We start from the raw sequence: 11,530 nt of genomic DNA, 5'->3' as shown, positions 1-11,530 counted from the left end.
CCCAGTATTATCATGGCCCCCAGACACTCCCAAACAGTGTGAATCAAGGCACCCCTCATCCCACAGTCACCAGAGTCAATGGTCTTTGGCAGTCCTCCCTTTCTTGAATGACTGGCTCCTTGTGTAGTACACCCTGTGAAAACGTTTCAGTTGAATTAACCGAAAACCTGCCCCGACTACTACCTCCCCGGGTATCGACACACAATCCCCAATCATCATCCCTAAGTAGAAACTGATGATTATGGGGTAAATAAGGCAGTTTGAAGTCTGCAGATGGGATAAACAAGACATGGGTGGTACAGTAGCTGAAAGAGGTCTAGCACACGATAGTGGGCCCTACTTGGAGTAGCGGATGCAGGGTACACTTGTCGTGCCAGAAACTGCAACAGCTTCCTTTCTGCAAAGGTTCCCTGGACCTAATGACATGAGAAGTCTCTCCTACACTTCCTTGGATGATGTGAATATTCTGTCTCTGCTGTGAATTGTCTGTCACTGATTTATCCTTTGATTTCTTTGTTGTTGTAGAGGGGGGTAAGTCCCCAATTTTTGCTGAAAATGCTCCTCAAACACTGCACCATTAGAAGTCCTGCCCTAAGTAGTGTTATCCTTCAGAGGCAGTGAAGGCGTCTGCCCTGCGGCGGAGGGATGTACGTTGTTACAACGCATGCATTTACCACGCATGCTTTTACAACGCAGGTTTTTCAACGCAAGTCGTTACAACGACTTGCGTTGGGGGGTGCTGGATAGTGAATAGTTTAATTTACTATTCCAACTCCAGTCCCCGTGGATAGTAGGGAAGGTGTTGGATAGAAAATTCAACTATTACCTATCCTAGAGCGCTCCCCAGCGCAATTCGTTGCAATGACTTGCGTTGAAAAACCTGCGTTGTAAAGGCACTGTGTGGTAAAAGTTGCGTCGTAAAGGATGTTTCCCGCGGCACAGGGACGCCGGCAAAGGGTTTTCAGTGGCAGACCCAGCTGAGGTGCCATGGTCAGATAAAAAGTGGTTTAGAATCAGGGTAGAGGCACAAGCCAACTTTTGGTGGGTTTGATGTCACCACCCTACTCTAAATGACAGCCTGGATATAAATTCTCTTTTGTGTGCTAGATGCTAGATGTCACTACATGAGTTTTCCTTCTCAGTAGGTGAGTTGGGTGTAAATGTAAGCTAATCTCTTCTGGCCTAGGAACTAGGTAGAATTTAGTGATTTAGAAAATGTTTATTTATTCATGTTAAATTACAGGGATTCAGGATTCCATGTCAAGGTCACAATGTCTTCTCAACTCTGCATTTCATCTGCCTGACTGAGAGCCCTCAAACCTATGATTGCATAAATTACACTCTGGATTTCAGTTACATACACCCTGTATTCATACATTTTCAAACAAAATTAAACATGAAAAGTAATGGGTACATTGTATACATTTCATTAATCACATAGCAGTTTTCTTTTCCTTTTGTGATAATAAAAAAAACATTAGATCTAAAATGGCAATCAAATGAACAAAATATGAATAAGTACAAAGGGCTTTCAGAAAGCACTCAAATGAGAAATTAAATGTGCCCCTCCCCCACTAAGCCTCTTAGTAACCTCACCTTACAATATGTTTTGAAAGCCATCCCAGTGCTACAATTTACACAATTTACACAGCCTGCACCAGTGCGAATCTGTAGGGAATTATGGGCCAGATGTACAACCATTTTTGCATGCACAAACAAGTTTGCCAACCCATTTGCGTATGCAAAAAAAGCATGGGGAATGTACAACCCCTATTTTGCGAGTCACAGTTTTTTGCGACTCGCAGGAATGTTTTGCGTCCGCAATTGTGGGTGCAAAATACTTGCAAATTACCACCCTCTTCAAGTCATATTTCTTTGAGTGTGAGTGAGAGGAAGGCTCTTATGTTCTTTATGAGTATGTCTGTATGTCTCTGATATCTTGGGGTCCTGATTTATCTGTGGGAGGAAAGAGGTATGACTCAGATTTGTTCGTATGACGTTCAAGGTCTGATCTGAATTTGTCTATAGATGTATGAATCTAGCTCGGATGTATGTTGTTACAATGCATGCTTTTACCACGCATGCTGTTACAACGCAAGTTTTACAACGCAAGCCATTACAACGCATTGCTTTGGGGGGTGCTGGATAGTGAATAGTTTAATTTACTATTCCAACTCCAGTCCCCGTGGATAGTAGGGAAGGTGTTGGATAGTAAATTAAAACTATTACCTATCCTAGAGCGCCCCCCAGTGCAATGCGTTGTAATGGTTTTCGTTGTAAAACCTGCGTTGTAAAGGCGCTGCGTGGTAAAAGTTGCGTGGTAAAGGATGTTTCCCATCTAGCTCCCATTTCCTTTTGTGAGGTGAAGAGTATATACCTGATTTCTCATTGAGGACAATAGCAGTGGCCCACAATTCCTGGTAAGAGGTACAAAGAATGTCCTTAAGGTAAAAAGATACCCTACATTTCTCTGGGTGAGGTGAAGGGTATAAATCAGATTTCTCGTGCTGGGCAATAGCAGCGGCTACGATTTCATTGTATGGGGTACAAGGTATGCCCTTGTTTTGCAATATGAGGTATACATATGTCCCTCATTTATCAGTGTGAGATGCAAGGTATATACCTGATTTCTAATTGGGGGTGGAAGTGATAGACATGGCCCAGATTTCCCCATACAAGTTACAATGTATGTCCTTGATTTCTCCATGTGAAGTATGAAGACTGTCCCTCATTCCTCTGTGAGAGGAGAGAGGGATGTCCTTGATTTTTCTTTAGGAGATGAAATGTAATTTCTCACTCTGAAGTCCTGTTCTTGATTTCTCTATAGGAATGAGAGGTCTGAGGTTGGTCAGTTCTCTGAGGGAGCCCGGAGGTCTGCTGTAAGAATTCTCCAGGAGGAGAAAGTTTGTTCTCAAGTTTCTCAGTAGAGGGAAGGATGCTACATGTGTTTTGCATTGGAGGTGAGAGGTCTCTTTCTGTTTTTTCTGTTGTGCAAGAGAGTATGTCTGTTTTTGATGCAGTAGATAAGAAGTCTCTCCCAGACTCAGACCTGTCTCCAATAATGTCTTCAAGGGTGGTGAAATGTAGTGCAGTGTGTGTGTGTTTGTTCTGCATTATGTGGGATTAAGGGGCTGTGTCCTTAACTGCTAATTTAGAGGCCGATTAGGATCGCGGTGAATCCGCATCCTCCGGGCCGGCGGAAGCCACCGCCGGCCCGTAGGATGCAGATTCACCGCTGCGGAGGCTCCAAAGACCCACCGCCAGATTAGGATGGCTGGTGGGTCAGGAAGACCGCCCGCCGCTTTTCCGCCACGGTCGCATTCCGACCGCGGCGGAAAAGCTCTGATATGGTGGCGGTGTCTATCAGACACCGCCAGCCATATTAGGATGGGGCAGAAGACATGCTTTTCCGCAGCGGCTTTTCCGCCGTGGAAAAGTACGTGGTCTTTTGTTTTTGGGGGCTCGTTGTGAGCCCCCAGGGTGTTGGGGGGTGGGGGCTGCACATGGGGGGTACCTATGGTACCCCCTGCATATGCATGCACTTTTAACCTTGCGGCGGGCGCTGCTTCAAGCAGCAACCGCCGCAATGTTAAACATAGGGTATGTGACCGCCAGGGTGGCAGTCACATCCTAATCTGCTAGGAGGGAACGCCGCAGCCCCTGCGGATGTTTCCTCTACCTCGGGGGTGGCGGACGGACGCAGGTCCGTCCACCATCCTAATAGGCCCCATAATTTTTCTGCCTTTTGAAACTTTTCTTCTTTTATCTTAATGCAGCTGTACATCCTCACTAGGGAAAGAGGGCACTCAGGCCTTCTTCATAGTATCCTTTATCCACTGGAGATAGTTGCCCACTTTGGTATAGAGGGCAAAGCTACCACAGGCCGGGGGGCCCCAGGATACAATGCCCCCTGCATAGTAGCGGGAGTAGTCATCAGGGTGGTTAAACACATACGCTCCCCCACTGTCCCCACTGCAGCTGTCGGTCTTCGTCAGTTTGTCCCCTGCACATACCATATTGTTGGTGAACATTTCTTGAGGGTATTTTATACCTCCCCCCCCTTTCATGTCTTTGCAGTTCTGCATCGCTACCACTGGGATGGGGGCCTTCATTAGATCATCTGATACTTGGTTGGCATTTATTCTCCCCCACCCAGATACATACCCAATTGTCTTCTCCTGAAGTCCATAGTGTGGACTTGGGCCTGGAAGGCAAATGGGAGAGATAAACTGGTTCATTGTGACCTTCTCATTGAGCCTGATCAAAGCAATGTCGTTGTTGTAGTTTGTACGTAACTTCGAGCCAATGTTCTCTTTCCAGTCTGGGTGAATGAAGATCTCTTTGACAGTCAGCTGAATGGCAAAGTCCATCTTTCCCAGGTTGGTTACATTAATGTGCATGTCAACGCTTTCTTGAGTATCTACCACGTGGGCAGCTGTCATGACCCACTCATCCGAGATTAGGGCTCCTCCACCCCTCTGCGGGCTAACGAAGACCTGCCAAGGGAAGTTACCTGGTTGGGCTTTGCTTCCTCCAAACACACGCGCTTCTCCTTCAATAGGTTTACTAGGGAACCCGCACACTGGGAAGAGAGAAGAAGGGGAGGTCAATCTTCAAAAGCTCATCCGAAGGTGGCACGGCATTTATATGTCTCTGGCTGATTTGGATTGCCTAGCAATATAGTGGCTTTGAAAAGAAAGCCTGGAATCAACCAATTTATTTTACAGCCAGGGGCGGCTCCTCCACGTGGGTGGAGGAGCGTCGCCCCACTGCTTTCTCGCATTGCGAGAAGCAGAAATGTGAAATGGTGTAAATACCATTTTACGTTTCTGCTTCTCACACTGCGAGAAAGCAGAAGAAGGGTATGCCTGGTTGGGGGCGGGCGGGTGGGAGGGTCAGGGAGGAGTGGCTAGCCCAATGTTATGGGCGCTGACTGTTTGGTCGGCCTCAGGGCCGACCAAACCAGTCATCAGCACTCTCCCATTTCCTCCATGTGGCCTGCATGGAGAAAACGGCCTCCCCATAGACGCCTGTACCGACGGCGTCCTAGCCAATCATAATGCTGCCATTGCAGCATTGTGATTGGCTTAGGGCAGGAGAGGGAGGCTGCCTGCTTCTGCTTCCAGTGAGCAGAGAGAGAGCAGGACACGCGACACAAGACGGGAGGCAAAGGTAAGTTTTATTCATGCCAGCCACAACTTTTGATACATCAGGGTGCCAATCACAATTTGGAAGGATGCCTACAACACTCCACTTCCAAATTTCTATTCATATTCCATTTCTAAACCCATTTACTGAGTCAGAAAGAGATCTCTGAATTGGTAAATGGATGTAAAAAAATGGGAAATGCTTTTCAGAGATCGCATTGCAGCATCTACAACCATTAAAATGGTTCTTCATCTGGCCCCTAGCACCCGCTCTCTAGTTTCTTCCCCTCTACAGCCCTCACTTCCACCATACCCCCTTCCTTCATCTACGCTGATATGGTACTAGAATAGAGTTGCCAGAATATTGTGTGCCATAAATATTGTATCCTAAATATTGTTCACAAAAATATCCTTTGGCAAAAATAATAGAAAATCTACACCCAATAAGATGACATTTTTCTAAACAATATTTAGGGCATGCATTTAATGTCAAGGAATATTTCTACATATGATATCCTTTCATAGAACATCTGCACCATTCTTATAACCCTGTGCACCTGTCACTGCTGCCTTACCATGTCCTCCTGCACCTACCATACTCACTGTTTTCTTTTGATCATATGTCTTTAGATAAGTCCTCAGCTTCTTCCCACCCTTGAAGGCTATCTACCATAGTACCTCCCTCCCTTCCTTCAACTGCACCTCTTTCCTAATTCTGTGCATTTATCTCTGCCTTCATATCTCTTGCATCGGCGACCCTCCCTCTATTCTTCTGTTCACATTTCCATACTTTAGTCTTTACCTTCGTTTCTCCTTTGAAGGCTACCTACCACAATACCTCCCTTTGACCATCCGCAACTCTTTTCTAACCCTGTGCATCTCTCACTGCCTTCGTGTGATCCTCCGTCTATCCTTCTGTTGACATCTCCATACTTCAACCATTAACTTCTCTGCTCTTTCCCCCTTGTAGACCTCCCGCCAAATCATACCACCCTCTACACATTCATCTTCCCTATGTCTCACCCTACCTCCTTGATTGATTGATTGATTGTGGGTTTCTAAAGCGCTAGAATCGACTCCCGAAGGAGTATCTCTGCGCTGTAGACCACTGGGGAACCCGTCCTGGCTTTCCCTGTGAGATGGTCCCTACTGGGTTTCTCCAAGGTGAAACCAGGCATCCCCGGCATATGTGGGGGGCCGTTGTGGAGATGAGGCAAGCTAATGCCCAGAGTTGCCGAGTGTGATTCCCAGTTAGAGTAGGCACCGAGGCGAGAATTATCGAGTCTGTTGACCCTGGTCCAAGACCCTGTCGCGTCGGGAATTGAACCTTGGTCCCAGGTCATCCTCTGCTCCTGGGTCTGCCGCCTCTAACCAGTGAGCCACACCACTCCACCTTGCACCTCTTTCTCTTTTTACATCCCTACTCCTGTCCATTTCTCTCTCCCTCAATCTGTACCTCAATTTATGCCTCAATGCGTCTTCCATATAACCCTCACTACTTCCAAGCATCCGTTCATTCCTCTCCCTTAGCCCATGTCTCTCTACAACACCCTTGGCATCAAAACCTCCCATGTTGCTTTTATACTTCACCACTTTACATCCATCCTTCCATAGTTTGATCCAGACTTCCTTCTCTACTGCCAACCAACCCTCACTACATGCAGGACTAATCCAAGGCAGCACCACCTTCCCCAACCATTTCCTGTGTTACCTGCAGTGCATTCTGGCATATTGCTTTGTCCATCTTTTGACTTCCAGAGTCCGTCTGAAGAACAGTGGTACACACCTAGAGAAAACAAGCATTTGTGCTTATACAGAGATGAAGAAGGCAACCCTACCTCCACCCTGACAGACCAGAAGTGACCCTACAACCATCTATTGACAGCTCCACTTACAGGAAGTGGGATTTCACATCTAGGCTGCCTTTGACACTACCCTTTTGCCCTAAAATGTGATTAACCCCTTGGGCGCGGCGGCAATCCTACGCCTGTGCGGCCGTTTTATTGAGTGGGCGGGATCATGACGGCCCCCAGCCGTCATCAGCACACGCCCACCGTGATGCATGACGAATGAGGGCCGTCATCAGCATGGAAGAGGTTAAGGGCCTTGTTTAGATTTTGGCAGACAGGATATTCCATCACAAACATGGTGGGTGTTCAGTCCACTCTATTGCAAGTGCATTCATTTATAGCCTTAGGCAGTTGTAATGCGGGCGATGAACTATACACCACCTTGTGAGTGCGTATCCCATCCACAAAACTTTACAAAATGCCCGTAAGCCATTTACAAGCCTACCGGTCTTTCAAATAAGTAAATTTTATAGATATGAAAAAATAAATTTTAATATTTGTTAAGTTCCATTTCATGGAATAAACATGATTACCTCATGGAGCTGGCACGTTATCGTCCCATTGGGTGTGTGCCTGATATGAGGTCATGCATCACTTTACTAGCACTCTACCAGGTGTTGGCAGTGCAGACTACAGGTTGGTGTATATTTTATGATTCAAAACCTTAAACCTAAATATTAGAGATCTACTGTACGATGGATTTAATCTTTTTTATGATAAATTGGCACTTCTTTCCATGTAATATAATGTGAAACCTACATATCATTAAACTTTCGAAATGGTTACCAAAACCAAATTATAGTCCTCTTCTTCTAGGGCAATAGCATTAAAATGTCATACAGAAAAACAGAAGGTGTTGTTTACCTCAAAGATGTTTTACATAATGTATAGGAAAATGGAGTCTGCAAAGGCTATGGCCAGAAGGAAGCCATGGGTCATATGTAGGTGGGGCATTTCCGGTCGGTAACGGTGAAATTCGGTAAATTTCACCATTACCGACCGGTATTTAGGGATTTGAGATGTAGGAGGCAGGTTTCAAAGATTCGGTAATTTACCGAATCGGTAATTTAAAGAATCGGTAAATTACCGAATTCTTAAAATACCGAATCAGTAAATTACCGAATCCTTAATGTAGGGAGCACTCAAGTGAGTGCATTTTTCATTTAAGGATTCGTTATTTACCACCAACTACAAGAAAACCTATAAAAAAAGCTAATTTGTGCTTTTTTAAAAGTGCCTTGTGGCAGACATGTGCCACATGTGCACACATGCACGATTCAGGGGTGCAACAGGGTGTCAATGTGACACCTTGCCACCCTTGAATGTGTTCCCCCTATTACCAATTCGGTATTTACCGAATCGGTAATAGTGAATGGCTTCTCATGAAATCCTATGGGCCTCCAGGCCCATAGGAATTATTGGGAATTACCAAAGTGGTAAATACTGAATCGGTAAAATTTACCGATTCATTACCTACATCACATTTACCGATTCCTAAATACCGAATCGGTAAAATTCGGTATTTAGGAATCGGTAATATGTGATTACCTACATATGGCCCCATGTGCGTTAAAGAAGAGCCCTGCATTGTTGTGTTATGAATTCAGTATGTTGGTAGTCCTTATTGTGCTAAACAGCACATAAATCTCCTCAGAGACACAGGAAAGCCATAAGCAGCGTCCTGGGACATTTTGCCGATTGGTCTAGGCAGAGATAACATATGATTGGGCAGGACACTGGTCGCAAACATCCCATCCCTAACTTTCATGTGCTAAAAAGTTGACTCTCAGGTGAAAAGTCACATGGGCACCATCAAATTACCTTCATACTGTACTCCAAACCTACCCAGCTGATTGCTGGCTGCTACACCAGTGCCCGGGATACAAGCTTTGACCTCAGAGCACTAGTACCCATTGACCTGCAGAAAAAGAGGTCAACGTGCCCTGAAAGGAGGACAGCCACTTTGTCATAATACGTGGTTGGCCACAAGGGCTGACTAACTAGTCCTGCTAAAGTATACAAAAATGTTGTGCAACTCAATTGAAACTGTTAGCCATTTCCCCTTTCTCACTAATTCCACCAGGTTCTGCCGCCACGGAAAGGCATGCGGTCTTCACTTTGGGGGCCCCCTGCGGGCCCCCACAGTGAAGGAGGGGTGGGGGTGCAGGGGGGTACCTTTGGTACCCCCCTGCATTTGCATATACAATGCGGTAGGCACCGCGCGGTGCCTGCCGCTTTGTGTATGCAAATGCATACATGCATTTATAGCATTGTGGCGGGCGGCGCAGAGAGCACCGCCCGCCACAATGTTATAAATGCAGGATGCGCCCGTCACTGTGGCGGGCGCATCCTAATACGCCCCACGGGACCTCCGCCCTTATGGCGGGCGGTCCAGAATTCAGATAGGATGGCGGGTGGACTAAGTCCGCCCGTCATCCTAATGACCCCCTAAATATGGTTCTCATCTCTTTATGACCCCACAGACAATTTACTCGGAATTAGAACATGCTTCTTGCAGACTACGCCAGGCTACATTGGATTATATGTGATGTGCATATGCTGCCACCAAGACCCATGGCGCCCCCATGTGCACCTAGACTGCTCACCGTCTCCTGGAGGGTTCAGTTCATAGTAGACTGACGTGCAGTTGATCTGAATAGCTGCTCCATAAGTTGTCAATTCGGCATCTGATAAATATGTGATTTGGCCATTATCAATTTCAACTGGAGAGCCGCAATCCATCACTAAAGAGGAAATGAAATAGGTCATCGATTTTCTGCTTAAGATCATCACCTCTCGACAGTCTCTTCCATATCACCTCTCTTGACAATTTCTCTCTCCCATTTTTTATTATGTAACCCAATGTTTGACATCATTTTTCAATGTCATGGAATATGCTACAATTCAAATTTTACTCATCTGGAAAAAGTACTGTTTATTCGTTTTCAATTGAAATATCCAACAAATGTATTTACAGACTACAGATATGTTCAAAACTATTTCTTAAAAGTGCACCATTTTTTGAAATTTTTAAGTTATTCTAGAGTTTTTCTTTCAAGCAACTGCAATTTTTTTAACGCTCTTATACAAATGTTCTAACTGGACAGAATTCCAACTTGTTTAACAGCTTTTAATGTCTTTAAAAATGTATTAACTACCTCAACTGATTTCAAAACTCAGAAAGATTTGTTACCTTTCAGTTTGTCTGGTATATTTCTTTAACGCTTTTAAAAAACTGCTTTAACTTTTTAATTAGCAATTGCAACATTTTTAAAATTCCGAATTTGGTTTGTAAAGCAATACTTCGTACTTCTTCGTTGCTCCTGAATATATTTTGGAATTCACTTTTTTTATATTTAATTTAAAAATATTTCAATTTCAAACCTTTTTCAACAATTTGAACATTTTGAAATCATGCGAATCTGTTTTCAATTTTCTATTTGAAAATTTCTAGCTCAAAACTATTTTTTACAAACACACTTTTCCAAAACTTCTAACTATAAGGACGACTTTGAAAACCTCTAACAATCATATTAACCTTCCAGTTAAATATTGCAAAATATTTAAACTTCGTTATGACTTTTAAATAACATTCCCAATATTGCTCAAGAGCCATAAATAGCAATTTGTGTTAATTTCAAATTAACTTTTTTAACCTTTATAAAGCCCACGAATGAACAGGTAACTATTTAATTCACTGTTTAATTTTGTGAAGACATGTATACATTCTCTCTTGTGACACAAGTAAGTGTAATTTTATTACAATTTCCTCTACAGCTATTACCTTGGTGCCACTGGGCTTGGGTCTTCTCTTGGTATATTGGCATTTCTTTTATGAAAGCCACATACCTTCCAGCCAACTGGGTGGTCACTTTGAGGGACTCTTTAACTCAATTTTCCTAGGATGGCCTGGTCCAGCTATAAGAAGATGTTGTGCTCTAGAAAATGATTGTGCTGTTTGTGTGTCGACAAACCAAAAGTTTGTCCTCTCTTCTACTTGTACCTCACCACACATTTTGGACCAAAGGGAGTAACCCCTTCTTTGCTGACCTGCCTTGTAATAGTGTCTCCCACAGGTTAAAGTATAGATATGCAGGGTCCTGTGCAAGATCTTCAAATCTGAGATTCCTTACACACCTTTTAACTCCACCTGCCACTTGAATCAACACTACCCTGCTCCACGGACACGCTGGCAGAAGACCTGACATGATCGGTCAACATACTCACATTGGCAGTGGTGGTACTGACTCCACTGCCCATCCGGTTTGCATGTTGCCAGGTAGGAGGTCTTGCTGCTCTTGTCCTAAAGGATACAAGGTGAGATACAGACAGAGTTTGGTCCTGAGCAAAGCTAAGTATACCTGGAGAAGATCCCCTAAGACAGAGTAAATGGAGAAGCAGAGAAAGGATGGTGCAACGATGGCTCCCTCTATTGTGCATCCATAGGCCTCTTGCAGCTGTGAAGTCTACATGTCTGAATGTTATCAAGCATAACTACCTTAATCATAGTCTGAACATCACCTAACATTCCCA

At 44.5% G+C, this 11,530-nt stretch overlaps 1 protein-coding gene across 1 annotated transcript in view; it reads right to left on the bottom strand.

The window, feature by feature from the left end:
• Positions 1 to 2,237: 2,237 nt before the first annotated feature.
• Positions 2,238 to 11,530, bottom strand: part of LOC144768092 (complement C1s subcomponent-like) — a 45,129-nt gene continuing 35,836 nt past the window's right edge. The window contains exons 6-9 of the mRNA XM_078651477.1: positions 11,225 to 11,300; positions 9,604 to 9,741; positions 6,859 to 6,933; positions 2,238 to 4,582 (exon numbers count right to left, since the gene is read on the bottom strand). Of these exons, the coding sequence (XP_078507603.1) occupies positions 3,807 to 4,582; positions 6,859 to 6,933; positions 9,604 to 9,741; positions 11,225 to 11,300 (1,065 nt within the window). The 3' untranslated portion in view covers positions 2,238 to 3,806. The remainder of the gene's footprint in view (positions 4,583 to 6,858; positions 6,934 to 9,603; positions 9,742 to 11,224; positions 11,301 to 11,530) is intronic.

Source organism: Lissotriton helveticus, chromosome 7, assembly GCF_964261635.1.
Source record: "Lissotriton helveticus chromosome 7, aLisHel1.1, whole genome shotgun sequence".
Classification (NCBI taxonomy): Eukaryota; Metazoa; Chordata; class Amphibia; order Caudata; family Salamandridae; genus Lissotriton; species Lissotriton helveticus.
Note: the sequence above shows the minus strand (reverse complement) of the source record. Positions and strands in the feature narration are given on the sequence as shown.